Genomic DNA, 18,493 nt, shown 5'->3' with positions numbered 1-18,493 from the left:
GCCAGGCCGCTCCCTCAGGAGCGAGCCCACCGCACGAGCCCCTCGGACGGCCCCGAGCGGGGCTGAGTCACAGCCTCCCGCTGCCGGGGCCGGGGCCGCGAGCCGCCGCCACGCTCGGGCATGGCACGCGTTCCGTGCCGTTCCGTGCCGTTCCGTTCCGGCCCGCCCAGAGAGAAGGCGGCGCGAGGGCCGGCGGTTCCGGCGGCAGAGGCGGTGACATGGCGGCGGCGGATGTGCGTCCTGAGCCCCGCCCCGGCCCTGCCCCGGCACCGGCCGCCGGGCCGCGTAGACGGGGCGGCACGGCCGCCTCTCCCCGCGCAGCCGCCGCTCTGCCGGCGGCCGCCATGGAGGATGTGGGCTCGGGCGTGAACGCGGACGCGGAGGTGCGGAAGCTGCAGGAGCTGGTGAAGAAGCTAGAGAAGCAGAATGAACAGCTTCGCAGCCGCCACGGTGCTCTGCCCGCCGCCCCCGCCAGCCCCAAGCGCCTGCCGAGCGCCGGACCCTCCTCGCCGCCCTCCGCCGTCTCCCCGTCGCCCGACGGCCGCTGTCTCAGCCCCAGGGCCGTCGCCCGGCGCTCGCTCCCCGAGGAGCCCGGCGGTGGCGATGGGGGCAGCGGCGGCAATGGCCTCCTGGACGACGCGGCGGTGCTCAGGCCGGAGGAGCTGGAGCGGCTGGCCGGCTGCGATGAGGACGAGACCGGCTGGTGAGGAGGCGGCCGGGGTGGGGATGGGGCGGGGGCGGGTAGGTGAGGAGGCGGGCAAGGCTCCGCCGTGCCTGGGGGAAGGGGCAGTTTCCAGGCGTGTGCCTGATGTCGGAGGGGGTCTCGGGGCTTTGTGTGCGGAGGCAGCCTCGCCCTCTGGGCTGGGTGAAGGGCTTAGTGAGCTGGACTAGACGCCTGCCGGGGAAGGGTGTTCGCTTTCTGCAAACGGCGGTGAAGCTCCCTGGAGGCCGCGGCTCTGCCCTGCTCGCTGCTCGGCCGCGAGGGGAGCGTTACTTGGGGGTACTCGGACACCGAGCGGGCTCCGGTGCTGCCGCAGAATGAGCCATCAGTGTTTTCGGGAGTGCAGGCGGTGGAGAGGCATTGAGAAACTTGTGGGAAATTTCTGCGTATTAGAATTGGCCCACAGGTACTGTTAGGCTTCAGACATGCATCGGGCACCTTTAATGCCTCGTTTTCTTTCAGCTGTAAAGGCAGCAAATGTAGCACTTTTTCATCTCATAAACGTGTTGCCCTTAGGCGTTCTAATTTATTGCTAATGATGTAGGATCACGGTTTCCCTTAGGTGGTTCCTCGTTATAAATGGACTGCTTACCCTGCTGCTCCAGCAGAAACAACTGCAGGTGGCTGTGTGCCTTGTCATTATTAACACTTGATTGAGCTTCCACTGAGAATCAAGACTTGGCTCTCTCCAAACATGACACTGTCCCAGCTGTCGGTTTGAAGTTTCCTGTGACAGTTGTTGAGGGGCAGCCTCAGAGCTGCAGGAGAAATAGTGGGGAGGAGCACCGTGTCAGCAGCATGTCAACAGAGAAATGCAAGGGAAGCATGCACAGGGACAAAAAGTGTAAACTTTTGTTTAAACAGGTATGCAAACTGTCTTGCAACAGAACTGATTGTGGGTCCATCTACGAAGGTCTCTGGAAGCAAACATGCAGACAAATTTACAAAACAAACAAAAATGTCTTGCAGAGTTAGGAACGCCTTTAAAAATGCTGGAATGACTCCATGCATGAGCAATGTTTTAGTTGCTCAGGGAGGAGACAGCGTGTGCGCTTCCTTGGAGAAATCATTTGCCTGACATTCAGCCCGATCCACTGGAGAAGTATGAGAGCATAAGCTTATTCTCATCCAACACTAAATTAACACAAGGCATCATCTCTCAGAAGATGAGTCTGTGCAAGGCAGCTACTCTTATTTCTCACTGTATGCCTGGTAACCTACAAGGGCCTACAGCCCTTGATGGAAATAGAATCTGGTAAATTTGCCCTGCAAGTTTGGAGTGGCATGGCCGAATCTGTAAATGTCGTGAATTCTAGTGACAATAGATCTTACTGTTTTATACATTAATTCTAACTCGTGGGTAACATAATGAGTCTCTTAAGTGAAAGTGAATGTCGCGACAGAGTGTATGGTGACAGTGGTGGCATTAGTGCTGTGTTTTTGTTGACACAGTTCTGGGCACTCACGGGGCAGCCACATGGTTCACTGAGCACTGCCCTTGCTGGTGTCAGGTGTTTGGCTGCCAATTATTGTGGCACCGTCATGTTGCTGTGCAAGTTCTGGTGCTCAAAAGGCAGCAAAACTTATAGGCAGTCTTTTGCACATCTTGATTCCTTTACTAATATTTTGGCAACTATAATGCTAAAGTGTTTTAGCTACTAATTTTCAGTCTCAGGCATAGGACACTGAGTGAGACACAAATGCATGAAACAAAAGAAGCAATTGTAAAAATTTACGAATTGTCACACATATCACAAAATATGGATATGTGGTTGTTTAAAAAAAGTGTTTTCCTGCTGTTGTTTAATATGCAATTAATGATAAACATAGTTTGGCTAGAATGATGATTTTTTTTGTTCCAAAGTGCTTAATAAAAATGGAAATCAAGCTCTTGGAATTTCTAAACACCTTCTAATTCAACTGTTGAAACACTAAATAGTCCAACCCCTTTTATTTTCCTATGAAGGTAAGATGCCTTTGTATTTATGCATTTGATTAATGGAGGTTTTTGCTCTTAATGAAGTTTGACATTTTCAGAGGGCTAATGGAGTAATCTAAAAGAAACAAGCCTGTTTCTTTTAGGAGGGGTTGCTGTGAATAAGTGGATTTCCCTTAAACTGTTTCATAAAGATCCTCCTCCTAAGGCCTTGGCTATGGAAGGTCATTCATAAAATAATTGAATCAACTGTAAGGGTGAATGTATTCAATGAAATTTAAGTATCATATGAACTCTTTGAGGTTCAAATGGATTGGATCACTAATGCTTAACCCAAAGTCCTGTTTAAAGTATGGGATTATACACTGTCAAAATCAAATACTTCTTAGCAGCTGAGGACACCTCTTGTGGAAACAAACTAAATTTAAATCATCGTTTGTTCATAAAAAATTGATTCATCTTGCCTGTTTTGCTTGTCTACACATAGAAGTTAAGATTTGTCTTCACTTTTGATTTCAAAAGGACCTTGCTGTGGGCAGTAATAGGTGTTCAAGGGTGCTGGTTATCACTGTTCTTTTCTGTTTTGTGTAATACAGACATTTTCATACCCTATTATGAAATTGTATACAGTTTTGTCATGGCAGAATAAATGTTTTTCTTAATTGTTAAAATTGTTTTACATTTAATGCCTACGTGAGATTAGTGGCTGTGAATTTAAGACAGAACACCTGATACTGTGATTGAAATTGATACTAGAATGTGACATGTTTCTTTAAATCTACATTGTAGAGTTGATCAACTTATTTTTAGCTTTTAAAATGCATTTAGGTAAGTGCACCTTCTCCTTACTTTTTCACTTTACACTTCTCTGCTGTAACTATCAAATAAGCAAAGGAACTTTGACACTGCTGTTTTAATAGCAGCATTAGCTATTAAAACATCCATACAGTATTAGTGACTTTTGGGATTGTTTATATTTTTGCTTGATTGTTTTTCTTCTCTGTGGTTACTTAAATCCAGATTCACTTCATGTTTTAAACATTTTGCATCAGACAATCTTCAAATTATGTGGTACATTATTAAAAATATTTTAGTGCATTTAGATTGAGTTTCTTGTCTATATGCTTCTGAAAGTTGTTTAATGTGCTGAAACTTTCTTCCTGATAAGGTCTTGAAGGTTGCAGTTTGGCACATCTGTACTTGCACACTGTACTGAGCTCTACACAGACCCTTGGAGACTTTGCTTTAGGCCTGCTGATTATTTCCTCCAGTTATCAGCAACTTTCATAATCTACTCTATGGGTGTTCCTATTTAGCTGTTCTTGAACCAGATTGCATCAAATTTAATTTTTTTCAAGTTCAGTCTGAACAGGTCTTTTCTTACTAATTAATTGAAAAGACAATAGGGCGGAAGAGGTGACCAGAGTGGAGAAATCTTGAGAGAAGTGGTGTGCACCTCCTTGCCTGACTTGCTGGGTAAGGTTGGGTGTGGATGTGTTATCTGGATAACAATGTGCAGGTGGCTTGCCATGCTGCTTTTAAAAAGAGTTTATTGGGTCTTGAGTTTATTGCAGGATAAGTGCGCACGTGTGGGCAATTACTCTAGATGAGTTACTGTGCTGGGAACCCACTGTAACTTCCTTTGTGGTAACTTGTTGCACGGTCCCAAACTGAGCTCTCTGAAAAGCTTTGTTTTAAATGTGAGCAAAGCATGCTGTACTTTTCTTCAAAATTTACTTGCAGCATGTGCATAAGAGTATAGAGCTTGCTGTGTATCTATTTTGTACATGTAATTGCTCAGCAAACTTCAGAACAGTTGTTCTCTTTAAATGACAGTGCTATAAAAACTAGCACCCATGCTTTCATATCAGCATCAAGTCTCCTTGGTAGGGTTAAAATAGCTTACAGTTGACTGACCTCATTTACAAACAAAAGGCAGTTATTATGTATTTAAAATTAAATTATTGGTGGTTTTTTTTTTACTTACTGAATAGCTAAAAGTAATAGTTTCAGTGTTTTTTAAGAGCTCAGACTGGTTGTGTATCCTGACTAGTTAAAATGGAAGGCACATACTTGTACTATTATACTCACACTCGTTCAGCAGCTATTTCTAATTTGCACCTGTTGATAACAGTGCAAGTTTCCATTCTAGCCATCCATTAGCGGTAGTTGGCCAAGGGCCTGTGTGAGATACACGATTGTCGTCTGTAATGATTCTTCTGTCTCATATTGCTGGATGTCCCTTGAGCACCAGCATTGTTTTGGAATCCTGGTTTGCCATAGTGAGCTGGTAAAGTATACTTTGACTATTTTAGGCTAGAGCTCCACCTGAATGAAACCCCATTGCTGAAATTGCATTGCAGCATTTCCTGTTTAACTGTTAAATTTTATTGTATTAATGTGGTTTAGGCCCTTTGGAAGCAGGACAGATTCTGATCAATTTCTGTTCCATGGTGTAAGTAAAAGAGAAATTGCGGTTTTTCATTTTGTGACACATAAAAAGTCAATTTGATTTAAAGTTGTTGGGGTTTAACCAAATTCAGATAACATCTTCACAAACTAGGAAGATAATATGAAAAGAAGCATGTAGGAAAAGCAAGAGTTACAGAAGTCATCAGTGTTATAATGAAAAACAACTGGTAACATTAAATAATATTCAGTTTGATTATTGTCTTTGAGATATCCATATTTGTTGTGAAACAGATATTTGAGGACTGGAGGAAGAATCCTGAGAAAGAACTATTTCAATTTCTGACCATTTTTGTGATAATTACTGCTTTTAAACATGCTTGATATTTAGATATAATTAAATCTTTGATATGGGTTTCCTTTACTGTCCTAGTGATATTTCTGAAATTTACTACATAATCATGTCTTGTTTAGGCATGGTTCACATTTCTATTACTTGTAGTTGTTGATAGAGCTCTCAGGCATAGTCATTAAATGGAGTTTTATTTTGGAACACATTTATTAGGACACAGAACTTCTCAACTTTTTTCTCTTCAGTGTAAATATGAACAATGCTATGTTTAAGCACAGATGCACTAACAAATTTCTTATGAAAAGCTTCTCAAATAGCGGACAGTTGTACAATTTGTGTGATAGTTCTAGAGAAGGTACATGATGGTGGTTTTGATGGCCCATTTCCCATTTTACAAGATCCTTTTCTGACACAAACATGTTCTTCTAGATGAGGAAATGAATAGTGGCAGTAATTTCCAGCAACTAGCCAGGGCACAGCTAACTAGCTTTAATTGTTGGGCACAGAAAGGTAGTTGTGTTCCAAATTGCACTTTGCAACCTCTTGGATATTCTTAATTCTACTTAAAAATTTCATTATGTAACTGAGATGTACCACTGTAATGTGAAGGTTTAATGAGACTGTCAAAGGCTTTTTGTAGTATTCATATTCTGCAGTTTATATTCATAGACTGGAGTTTGCTGTAGTTTGTGCAATCTCTCGGAACTAGAAGTATTCTGTGAAGTAGAGCTGAAAACGAATAATTGCAGGCTAAGCAATGTGCATCTTAGTCAGCCACAGCTGTGGCACAGGAATTTTGTGGGGGAGAAGGAAAGGAGATCTGTGGGCCACATAAGTGCAGGGATGTCACTTAATTTTTTGATTTTTCTTTCAACCAGAGATGCTTTTCAGATCTCTACCTGTCCATTCAAAATCTGTCTTAAATTTTAATGTGCTTAAGCCACTTCAGATAGGATTTCCTAAAACTTTTAAATTGTCTTAAAATAGCTTAGATTGACACTGTTGTGTTCTAAATTATCTGTTTCCATGACTGTTCAGTATTATTGTCTCCTGATTTATATGTTTTCATTAGCTTTTCACTGTGAAGTTTCTTTCTTGTATTTTAGGGGCATTTCTTATTGATTTATCCTTGGATTTCAGTTTTTTCTCCTCATCATGTCTTCAGGTTTTTAATCTTGCTTTTGCACGCATCGTGTTTTGCGTGCTCCCATTTAATTTCCTTTATTGTAACTTCCAGTTTTTGCTTAAACCTAATGTAACTAAAATAAATGAGCTCTAACTTCAGATTCCTTCCACTTGCCATCTTCTTTCTAATTCAGATTTGTGACTTCATGTTCATCTGCATGTTTTTTCTCACTCTTATACTGAGCAGTGTAAGGATTTTGATACAAAAGGACGCTTCCTTTTTTTCCCAGTGAGAATGTTGGCTTCTTGTTTCATGCCTGTGACAACTAGCCTCTTGTATTTTAATGCACTGGGAGGTGTTCCTCAGGTGAGGTAATCTGTACACAGATATTCCACTCCTGCTGCAGTGGTGTGTCCTCTTTCTTCAAAGCCTTTTCTGACTCATCTGTGTCCCAGTGCAACATGCTGCATCTTGTTCCATTTGGCTGACATCATATTTGCTTGTAGTCACAGCAGTCTTCCTGCAAAAGCTCTGCCCTTTTCTGTGCTGCATCTTCCTGGAACTAATCAGTAGAGCCCCTGGCTGCTTTCAGCCTTGGGTTCGTGCTGCTCTGGTGTGGTTGACTTGTAAGAGCCAAAGGAAGGAAATATTAATGGCTGCAGCAGAGTCTTAGTGTCTGGTCTCCTTAGTGTTGTTTCAAAGTAGATCAAAGCTCCTGAGCTCCTCTTAATATACCATTTTGTTCTGCTTTACCTTATGTCACTGAGTTGTGGAGTCTTTACTCTGTTGAGGAGAGATTGGAGTATATATTTCTGGTGTGTTAACGTTTGTAGTATGGATGGCAACTGTAAGTTGTCAGCTTCCTCAATAATTTTTAACTTCCTGTTTTGAGAGAGTTGATTTACAGTGGGTAAAGATGTATGAAGTCATTCTGATAATCTTCTGTCTTGAAGTTGCTGTACTGCCAGTCAGTGCTGTTGTGTTGCTGTAGAATGCATTGACAGGTACAAATGGGATCTCTTCTGGAAGGTTCTTCAGCTAAAGAGGACCTATATTATTTGGATCAAACAGTTTGACCAGGAAGACCACTTAGCTGTGTGAAGTTACTTGTATGTGCTTGATGTATCCGTTCTTTTTCTGACGTTGGGCAAAGAGGAAGAAGTAATAGAGGCATCACTCTGATTCTTAGCCTTGCCCTTGGTCCTTTTGGTTTTTGTAAAATCCAAGTTAGGCAAAGCAAGTAGAATTAAGTCAGTCTCAAGACTTGAGATTGGCTGTTCTTTGTCAGGTGGAATATTAAGATCACTTCTTTATAGAGACTTGAGACTTGATAATTGCATGATGTGCAAGAAACTGCCCTGAAAGAGCTGTTTTGTCACTGCATCAGTGTACGTGTGTGTGTTGGAGTTGCATGCAATATGTATGTTGTCAAGTTCTGTCTTTCCTTGAAGTCCAAGTTATGAAACAAAGGTTGATAAAGGAGTCAGAAGAGGTGGGGGGAATATGCAATATATACTGGTTAGAAAGGGAGGTGGAAAAGAGGGAGGGAGCTGTGTGAGCCTGGATTGCTTCAGTTAATAAAGTACTTATGGAACAACTGGGAATTCCTGAAAAGAATGTGTTGAAGCTTAAAATATCAGGTAGAGTTTTGATTAGACCAGTCCTCAAAGAGGACATGCATTTTAATTTCTTGCCTTTTATACTGGCTGCTACTGTAAACTGAATGTGCATGGAACTTCTCAAACACAGCAAGGCATGCCAGCTATCCAGAGCACCAGGAGTGAGTCTGGCCTGTACTGGGCAAAAGCTGGCCTTGTTGCCTTTGACACTTCTTTGTATTGTATAAACATACCTTAGGACAGAAAGGAGTACAGGTAAGTATTAAAAAGACACTAAATTCAAAATGCTAAAGAGATAGTAAATGTTAAACATTACTTTTAATGGTATGGAGATGTCCTAAAAATTACAGAAAGTGGTGTAATTGTTTACACAACTGTGAAAATTGAGTGACTCTTGTGATCCTTTTCAAGGATCTTCAGGGCTATAAATACATGAAGAGCTTTTAGCTTTTCTTTTGGGCTGAGTGCCCAATTGCAGGCATTTCTACAAAAGCAGTTATGACAGACAGCATGATATTGGCCAAAGCATAAACCCCTTGAACTACAGTAAGTGGCAGTGACTTATTTGGATTGTTACAAACAGCTTCATTTTTATTTTAAAACCTGGCAGCTGATAAATATTTTCTTGCCTGGATCTGCAAGCATAGCTTGCTAATTTCAGTGTTAGAGGGTAGAGTGTTTTGGAGCTCACTCTTAAAGATCAGTGAGTGGTGGTTTTATAAACATAAGCTTTTGTAAGAAGTGAACTTAATGGTATTAATTACAAAACATCTCTAAAAGCTATTATAACACAAACAGTTCAAGTTCTAGAATTACAGAGGAGAGATGAGATAATCTTGTAGAGAGAAAGTTGTAGGAAATAACCTGTGTTGCTAATGTCATTGGCATAAAGAGAACAACTTTTGCTGTGTATTTTGTACAGAAACATGTCTGATTAGACTGTCAGATGTTCCTAAGTGACGCTGTGTGGCATACAATCATATTCACTTGGAATATGAAGTCTGTCATTACCCTAAAAGAAACACTTGTTTAGCTGATTCTACACATGCATAATCTCTAGTTAAGAGTTATGTCTTGCAATTCACTTTTGTCTTTTGCTGAACCACATTTCCAAGTTTGGTTCTAATTCAAAGTAAGGCCTAAAGTTCCCTGTTGTGAGTGTGTGATTGGTTATGACTTTTCCTTTGATCTGTTTCTTGAGGGAGGAGACGTTTTCAGCTATATTTCTAGAGTTTTTAAACTGGACTACTACTTTCTTCAGTCATGGAATGTTGATGTTAAAATAAGTGAGTGGAGATGCAGACAGACAAAGGTTTCAGTATATCTGGCAAAACAATACGATCTCGTTGTTTCTCTCCACTCTCCTGTGTGCATTATCTCTTTTTCCTTGTTGCTAGTGCTTGACTGTATACCTCCTTAGGACAGAGATAGTTTCTTTGTTCTGTGTTCAAAGAGAGTGAAAAGATCAGGTGCTAGGATAGAAATAATAAACAAAAATAAATTGTTTATTGTTCAAGGCTACTGAAACAGTAGTTGTGTTTTGTCTACTTTAGCACTGCTCCTTGGCTATTAAGATGCTTATTGCTTCCTTTGCTTCTGAAAACAAGAGTTTTCTATTGCATAGTGTTTTATTTCTTTCAGGTGAATCTGAAAAGATTAATCCTCATTTGTATGTTTATGTATATTATGGACAGTGAAATTGTCCATAATGTGTCTGAAATCCTTGGTAGCCATATGTTATCGCTGTTATACTCTATCCAAAATAGTTAATTTTAGGGTCAAATCTGTGCTTTCTTTATCTTTTGGGATTGTACTATAGTGCAGATAGAGTATAGAAACAGAAATAGCATACTCTGTGGTGTTCTGTTGCATGTCTGATCTTATGCTCAATTTTGTCTGTCCTTATAATTTTTTTTTCTCTCTTTTCCAGGTTATATACATCTCCAAAGAAGAAAAAAAATCCACTGCAAAAAAGTGTCAGTCCATTAGTTTGGTGCAGACAGGTATTGGATTACCCAAGTCCTGATGTTGAATGTGCTAAGAAGTCACTGATCCACAAGCTGGAGCAAACAATGTCAGGTGAGTTTGTGCACACTGAAACCACTGGGTTGTATGTATTTATTCTGAAACAGCATCAAAATTAGCTAATGGTTGTGAGATAAAACATCTATCAATTACTTGTGTCTAAAGCTTTCATTTTGGTTTATAAAGTAATTAATTCTACTCATTTTACTCATATGAATGAAATGAAAAAAGGCATTAGATCATGAGTCATGATTTCAGAGTTTTTTAATACCTGCATAGTTTGGTCTGATGTTTTCAGGAAAAGCCAGTGGTTTTAACTCAAAAAGTTTTCTCATCTTTTTTTTTTTTTTTAAATAGAAGCCTGTATTAAGATATCATAATTGTTAGGTGTTTGTCAGTATGTTAGCATGAAACTTGATTTTCTGCTAGATTATCTATTTTACTTCATCTAAAGAAATGGAGGCTTATGTTTTTGAATACTTTGGGAGATGATAATGATTTCTTCTCCTCACATCCCCAGTAACTTGAGATCTAGTTACAGTCAAATTTTAAAAAAATCCAGAGTTTGATTCTTCCTTAATACTAATTAGTTGCTTATATTCAAAACTGGAGAGTGTTTGACCCTGTGAGAATGAAAGTCTGCATTCTCCATCCTTCTATTACCAGACTTTTTTATGTCAAACCAGCAGCAAAATGCTGAAGGTCTGATTAGAATTCTCTGTCCACTGGTTTCTTGCTTTGTTTTGTTTCTTTGTTGGAACCTATTTTTTTAAATTATGCTGAGAAAACTTACTTTCTTGTTATTAATAGCTATTCTCCTCCTGTTGCCTCTTTTTGTAGTCTGCTGCTGCTACATGTTAAACTTTTATCTTCAGGAATTAGCAGAATAGTTGGACTTGAGCTAAGAGTGTATGAACACACAGTTCCAGGAGTGGTTCCAGCAGCCACCTCCTTTCCATGGTTATATGTAAACTTCGTGCTGAATTTATTTGGCTGTAACTTCTTTCCTGTCCTTGTATTGTTTTTTGGAGCAATTCAGTCTTTATTCGGGTTTGTACTAAAACTGTTCTTAATAAAATTTGAATCCATTCTTTATTCTTAGGAAAATCATGGGCATAGTGGTGGAAGTGTCTTCAGTACGAGTCACCCTAAATATTTCCCTATTTCTTGTGCTTTTTTATGCTGCCTGGACAATTGTCTATTAAAAATTTACCTCAACAGTTAACATGATATATGACTTAGATACAGGCAAAGACTGAGATTGTGAACAACAAAAAGCACTCACATCACAGGGATTTATGAAGATGATACAGGTTTGGGAATCTGAATACTACTGAGTATTTATGAATGGATAGCAGTTGATTGACATAATTCTGTTTGTGGTTTAACTTCTTTCAGAATTAAGTAGAAGTCTTCCGGAAATACCACTAATTCTGCTACCCACAGGGTATCTTTAAAAATTCACAGCTGAAGCAGAATGGCAGGAAACTTCTCTGTGAAATAGATAGATTTGAAAGTTTTAACATTCCAATGATGTGTTTTCTTTTTTTTGTTTTCCCCTAGATCTGTGAATCTGCCTCTGGCAGTGATACTTGTAAGAATAACACAATTTGTAGTAATAATTGGTGGAAATACTAATGGGGCACATGCTGCTTGGAGCAGATTGCATGTAAAAATGAATTTTCAACAAAACAGAAAATTATCTTTCAGAGCAACCAGCCTCCTTTAAGAATAAGGGTAGCAGGGAGTTCCACTGGAGAAGACAAGTAGCGTTTCTTGTAACTTTGTGTGTATTTCCTATTCTAAACTTCAGGAGTGTAGTGTAACTTGCATTTTGCATAGTACTTGTATCTCATGGACCCATCACTTAACCTGTTACTAGCTTCTCGTTCAGTTCATAGATTCTGGTTCCAGTCTCCATGGAAAAGGCTTTTCAACATCTGTAACTTTCTTCCCTGAATCTTTGCTGATTCTTCTTTTGCATTTACTCTTTTTACTTTGTTAGTTCCTGTTGGTAGGTCTTTCTAATCTTAATATCTTTTTCCTCTTTTTCAGTCTCAAATGCCCTCTTGTGTATCTTATTTTCTTCTTCCATCGTATTTTTCATTGCATGACAATCAAGGAGGGAAGAATAGCATGGAGCTCTCAGCTCCATGCTACTGCTAGCAGTTACTGATGCACAATGCCTTGTCAGCAGTCAGGTTTACCATTGCAGAGCAAGTCATGCTCAGTGTTGGAACTGTGTTCAGACTAGAGGGAACTTTAGATATATTCTGTACTCAATTTTTCCTATTTTCTATAGCAAAAGAGAAATTCATTACCATTTCAGCAGAAACATAACTAAAAGGAATTATATGCTGCATACTGTTTCTGTATTTTATAAAAGAAAATTTATGTTAAAATAAACTTGCTGATTATCAGCCCTCCCTTCTGGTGTTTTGAAAGCTAATGTGTAATCTTTTGTAAGCTAGTGTTTAATATTGGGATCATTTTAATTATAAAATGATTATCTGTCTTGCTAGTTTTGTCTGACACTCCTAATAAAGACCATATCTCTATTTGTAAAAATAGCAATGTCTTCCTGAGTCACAAAAATCCCTGTTGGAAAACCTTTAGGACTTCTGGTCCAGAAAATGGATTTGAATCCAGATTTTCTTTGTCTTGGAAAATCTACTGTGCTGATGAAGGTTCACATTAGCTACCTTGAGAACTACTGTGCGTATGAGTCTCACCACATACAGGAGCAAACTTTTTACATGTAGCACAGTCCTGCTAAGTTTCATCCAAAAAAAAAAAACCTGTGTATGATCAAATACTTTGTATCATTATGGATGTATACAAAGAGCCTGTTTTGAAGACTATACAGTAGTAGAATTGTTTTCTAATGTGTGGTTAATATTTTAAATTACTTGTCTGTGTAATAATTACAAAAGAAAGAACTGTTGTGCAGACTTACATCTTAGGGATTTTTAATGACTTTTTCGGCAAGAGATGAAAAGTAGATTTTTTTTTTTTTGGTATGAGAACAAAGATTCAATTGGAATAGATGCTTTGGGGTTCCTTTGTGAATGCTAGAAGTTGATATCAAAGGCCTCATCATAATCATCCAGATCAGAGTGAGTTGTAATTACTGGCTTTGTTTACTGAGCTTTGTAATCAAATGGAGGTTTTCCCTTCTGACACTCAAATAACTGAAAATACCTCATGAATACTTGCTAGAATTTAGTGGAGTCACAACTTGCTGAAATTAACACATATTGTTTAAGACTTGCAGTGAAAGCTGAAATATAAACCTTTCATCCTTCATCTCTGTCTTTTCATTCTGACTAAAACACTGGTAATATTAACTGGTTTAGAAAGGATCTTTACATGAGATGTGATTTTAGGAATTTGCTGCAAAGTCAGCTTTAATTTCTGCTGCTTTTGCCTCTGTATTCTGCCATTGGCTAGGTTGGATGTTATGTTTTTTTGGGGGCACTCTTAAAAACTGATTAAGTGATGCAATACAGTTAAAATCAGTTAAAATAATATATTTTTAAACTTAAATCTACTTTAGTAGGTCAGATAATAGTGCGGCCTCACCAGTGTTTGCACTGGACAACTGAGGATGTAGTGACCAAGAGCAAAGGGGAGAAACTGAAGCTTTGCTGGGCTTGGCTGCTGAAAGCAGCATTTCATGCAACTGTAGTCTGTTTTGGCATCTAATGTCAAATTAACAATGATTATTAGTGAGGAAATTTGGGTTCCTTTCCTTTTTTTTTTCCTGTCCACTGCTATCAGTAGCCTAATACTTACTGCACTCATCGAAGTCCCTTTTCACTAAGAGAAATGTCACACAATATTTTTTAATTGCTACTTTCAGCAACGGGGTGAGCTGCAACTAAATCTAATCTGGATTTACATAACATCAAGTTGGCTTTTCTAGCTTTTTCTTCTTAACATTTTGCAGTTTAATTTGTCCTTATATACATTTCTGCATTAATATACTTCCAGCAGTGAAGGAACTGATTTGTAGCAAAAGTGTCTAAATATCTTTTGGATCCCACTATCTCTGTAGCTGAAATTCCATTTTCTGTTACATTTAAAATGTAAACTTTTGAACAAAATAGTCAAGTAACTAAACAAATAATATACCCGACAACCAGCGGAATTTCAGTATCATACTGTTCACCACTGTTAATGTTCACCAGTGTTTAAAATTAATCTGAAAATTCTTCAACATTGAAACATTTAGAACAAATGGCAGAGGAAAGTACCAAATTTAGATCTTATATTGCATATGAGATTGAAGCCTATGGTCAAAAAATCCTAAGTTATTAGAACAGAAGTTTAACAGTAGGAGATAGTCAATTGATAGTCAATTAGTCTGGTACTTTCTGGTACCCGCAAATCTATACAGAAGCATTTGCCTTACTTAGTGGCTTTTGATTTTAGCATATGCTTAGGGAAGTTTTGTAGGTGATACTGCTTAGTTGTGTGATGCCAATCTTGGAGTTGCTGTTGAAGTATTGTGTGATTCAGACAGGTCTGAGAGTTCTGAGAACATGACTTCCTCGTGTGCTCTGCTTTTTATGTAGTTGTGTATGGGGTGTGTGTTAGTCGTAACTGAGCTACTACTGCCTTCCTGCTTCCCAGCACCTACACTGGACATCTCAAAGACATCAGCTGTAGTGATCTTAGATCTGACTTCTGAAAAGAAAACACTTGTCGCTATCTTGTCTTGACCTCTTCTGCCACTCCTTTCACATTATGGTTATACCTAGGGGTGAAGAAAGCAGTGGAAAAACTTTCTGGTGACTGAAGTTTTCTACTTGAATTGCATACTAATTAAATCACACTGAAGACACAATATAGTATTGTATTTGTTTTTCATTGATTCATTCAGTATAATTCATCACTTCTCCCCTCCTTCCTGCAGCTCTCAAGAGACAGAGTTTGTACAGCAGCCCTTTCAGTGCGGTCAGTTACGCGAGCTCCTACAGTCCAAATACCGGCAGCCCCTACAGCAGTGGCTTCAACTCTCCCTCCTCAACACCAGTGAAATCTGCTTTAGTGAAACAGCTCATACCTCCTGGTACCTCAGGTAGGGCACTGTGTGTCTGCTCTTTTCCTTTCTTCCTCCTCTTCCTTCACAAATATGCTCAGATAGACAACATTTGCATCTAACTAGAGTAAGAAAGACTCCAGAACTTTCCAGCATTTTGTAGGATGTGTGCATCACACAAGCTTTTGAGGAAGGGATTTTTGCGTACTCTCTGGCATGAGAAACATGTAAAATGTTTTCTTTGGGTGTCTGTGACCCAAAAATTACTGATATATGTGATTAGCAGTTAGACCAAAACACCTGAGATCATTCTGTAGAGTTCCAAGTGGCTTCTGGAACTGACCCTGTAATTGACAGGGGTGTAAGTTCCATAGCAGCTGTTCAAAGGTTAGTTGTGAAGTTTTTTCAACTATCCTCTTGTTTACTAATTGAAACAGTTGGTATGCAGTGTATCCAGCAATACCTCTGTGATGTGAACAATATAATATAAGGAAGAAGCATACATTCCAATTAAGCATTCCATGAGCCTTTGTAGCCATCAGTGTAAGCATTAACTTCTGGCAATGTTTTCTGCTTTTATTCTGCTCTGTAGACACTTTCTTTGCATGAAAAAAATTGGTGCCTGGAACGTATCTCTACTCTGAAGTCAGGCTGTTGTCTTATTGTATATAATTTAAGTTAGCTTACAGGAAAGATGAAAAAACGTTGCATTGACAATCCAGCTATCACTAGTTCACTGGACTTTTACAGAAGCCTGCACTGCATGAGAGCCATTACCCAGTTTTTATCTTGGTAGCTCTGCTCTGCATTGTGTGCTAAAATGACATGTCTGCCTGAGGGACAGAGATGTAACAGGCAATGGGAAGGCAGAAGGCAGTGAACAGGGAGACTTTCTCCTTGTTATACTTTCCATGTTACAGTTTAGCAAAGGTGTGTTTGTGAAACAGGTAGTATTTTCAGATAAAGTCTATTTTAAGCATTCTAAACTGAATCAATATTCATTGGATCAGCAAAAATGTTATTGTTAAGAAAGATCCAAACTGACATTTTACAAGGTATATACAGAGGTGAGAATGAAAGCAGAGATGGAACCAGGTATGCAGTTGCTTTTTTTGTAGAGCTGTGCAAACTTCATAGCAGTTGTAACATGCTATGATAGACCAAATTATTTGCCACTAGTCTGTTCTGAGATTATCGCAATGATTTTATAAATTTGCCCATTTTTAGAAGGTAATGGCTATGACCTGCTTTTGTAAGTTACATTTTCAGCCTAGGTTGGCAATAAAATAATCAAATGTGTCAAATGGTTTGTCAGATCAATGTCTCAGTAGCAATTTCTTCAGACTGGTGGTTTTTACTAGGAAAGAAATGCAGCTTGCCTTTTTTTTATTTTTTTTTTTAGTAACAGCAATTCCTGTTACTTATTTTCCTTCCATAGGTCATCTTAAAATTTCAGGAGATAGAAATCCTCCGCTAAGTCCACAGTCTTCTCTGGACAGTGAATTAAGTGCGTCGGAGATGGATGAAGACTCTATCGGGTCTAATTACAAGTTAAATGATGTTACAGATGTGCAAATTTTAGCACGAATGCAGGAAGAAAGTAAGTGGGGTTTTTTTCCTGAAACCAAATAGCGCTGTTGCCTTTTGGTTTTTTTTAATAACTGCAGTAGTAGTTGTTTAGTAAGCATGGAAAAGCAGTATAACTTCTACTATGGATGTACAAATGTAGTTTGCCCAAGAAAGCTGGTTAAGGACTTCAGCCTCCAGGCTAAACAAAGGAAGTTGCTGTGCAGAAGTTTTCTTTAGGAACAATGGACAAGACTTTTGTAAGGTACAGTATTTGCTAAAAGGATGATTGTTTGAATGGACTACTGCTTGCCACCATTCTTCTAAGGAGATTGGTGCCTTCCTGATGTAATCCAGTCTTGTTCACATCAATGCTTAAATCATAATTTAAATAATTGAAATATAAAGTCAATATGGCAAAGAATTATTAAGAAAAGTGCCTATATAGATGTCTGTCTTTAATTATAGCTTTAGTTGAGATTTTTGTCCCTCCGAATTTGCAGTGGTAATAATTTCAGATGTCTAACTAGGTGGTCTCCAGACTATTTTATTGTGTGTCCTTACCAGTGAAAAAAGCTAAAACCAAATGCCTAATATATGTACTTTTTAATAAACGATAGACGTGTATTACTCTAATGTATAACATACAGAAATATACACAAAAATACAATTTATAAAAGTATGAGATAAAGACAAGATAAATGCTGTTTTAAAAATATCAGTTGTTCAGAATTTTCTTGCTTTATGCCAGTGGATTGGTTTGTATATCCCCAGAGGTGTGGGCACCACACTTCAGAGATCACTGATCTAACACCTCCAGTTTCTCTAGTGTTGCTTTTATGGTTAGATTCACCGACACATTGCAAGAGACATTTCACTGTGTCTGCTGTAATTGTTGTAGGATGTTACTTGATACCAAAATTATGATGTAGCCTGCGTTGCTAGTTGCAGCCTGAGAGAGGATATGAACATGTACATACACAATACACCTATACTGGTGATTGCTTTACTAGGAAAAGGAATGAGCTCACCTGATTCAAGTCATTATTAGCTGGTCAATAACTTTTTGGTACTGATTGGAATTTATTTAATGCCTCCAATAAAAGGAGTTAAGGTGAGCCAAATCTGAGTTTGAGAACTGTGCAGATATCTGTGTGCAGAGTCTCTAGTTGGAACCATTTGTGGGCTGGAAGCAAGTAAACAATGCTCTTGTTGTTGCCAGGCCTGCGGCAAGAGTACGCAGCCACGGCATCTCGGCGTAGTTCTGGCTCCTCCTGCAATTCCACGCGGCGAGGCACGTTCAGCGACCAGGAGCTTGATGCACAGAGCTTAGAAGATGAGGAGGATGGCACACATCACACAGTGCACCCTGCTGTCAGCAGGTTCTCACCATCACCTCGCAGTTCTCCCTGGCCTTCACCAAAACAATCCCCAAGAAACTCGCCTCGCTCCCGATCACCTGCTCGAAGCATAGAGTACAGCAGAGTGTCACCGCAGCCCATGATCAGCCGCTTGCAGCAGCCTCGTCTTTCCCTTCAAGGCCATCCTACAGACTTGCAGACTAGTAATGTCAAAAGTGAAGGTAAAAAACTGTTTGAAGTTCATTACACGAGTAGTTGCGTAGTTTCTGTATAAAGGAGTTTTGTCAGTGTGCAGTCCTAAAATTATGTGCCTGTGTAACATTGTGGTTTGATC

The 18,493-nt window shown here is 39.4% G+C and overlaps 1 protein-coding gene across 5 annotated transcripts in view; it reads left to right on the top strand.

The window, feature by feature from the left end:
* Positions 1-287: 287 nt before the first annotated feature.
* SLAIN2 (SLAIN motif family member 2) overlaps positions 288-18,493 on the top strand; it is a 34,338-nt gene continuing 16,132 nt past the window's right edge. For all 5 annotated transcript variants that reach the window (XM_036382106.1, XM_036382103.1, XM_036382104.1 and 2 more), the window contains exons 1-5: positions 288-703; positions 10,094-10,242; positions 15,107-15,271; positions 16,671-16,832; positions 18,021-18,380. In XM_036382106.1, the coding sequence (XP_036237999.1) occupies positions 345-703; positions 10,094-10,242; positions 15,107-15,271; positions 16,671-16,832; positions 18,021-18,380 (1,195 nt within the window). In that variant the 5' untranslated portion in view covers positions 288-344. The remainder of the gene's footprint in view (positions 704-10,093; positions 10,243-15,106; positions 15,272-16,670; positions 16,833-18,020; positions 18,381-18,493) is intronic.

This window comes from Molothrus ater, chromosome 4 (assembly GCF_012460135.2).
Source record: "Molothrus ater isolate BHLD 08-10-18 breed brown headed cowbird chromosome 4, BPBGC_Mater_1.1, whole genome shotgun sequence".
NCBI lineage: Eukaryota > Metazoa > Chordata > Aves > Passeriformes > Icteridae > Molothrus > Molothrus ater.
Note: the sequence above shows the minus strand (reverse complement) of the source record. Positions and strands in the feature narration are given on the sequence as shown.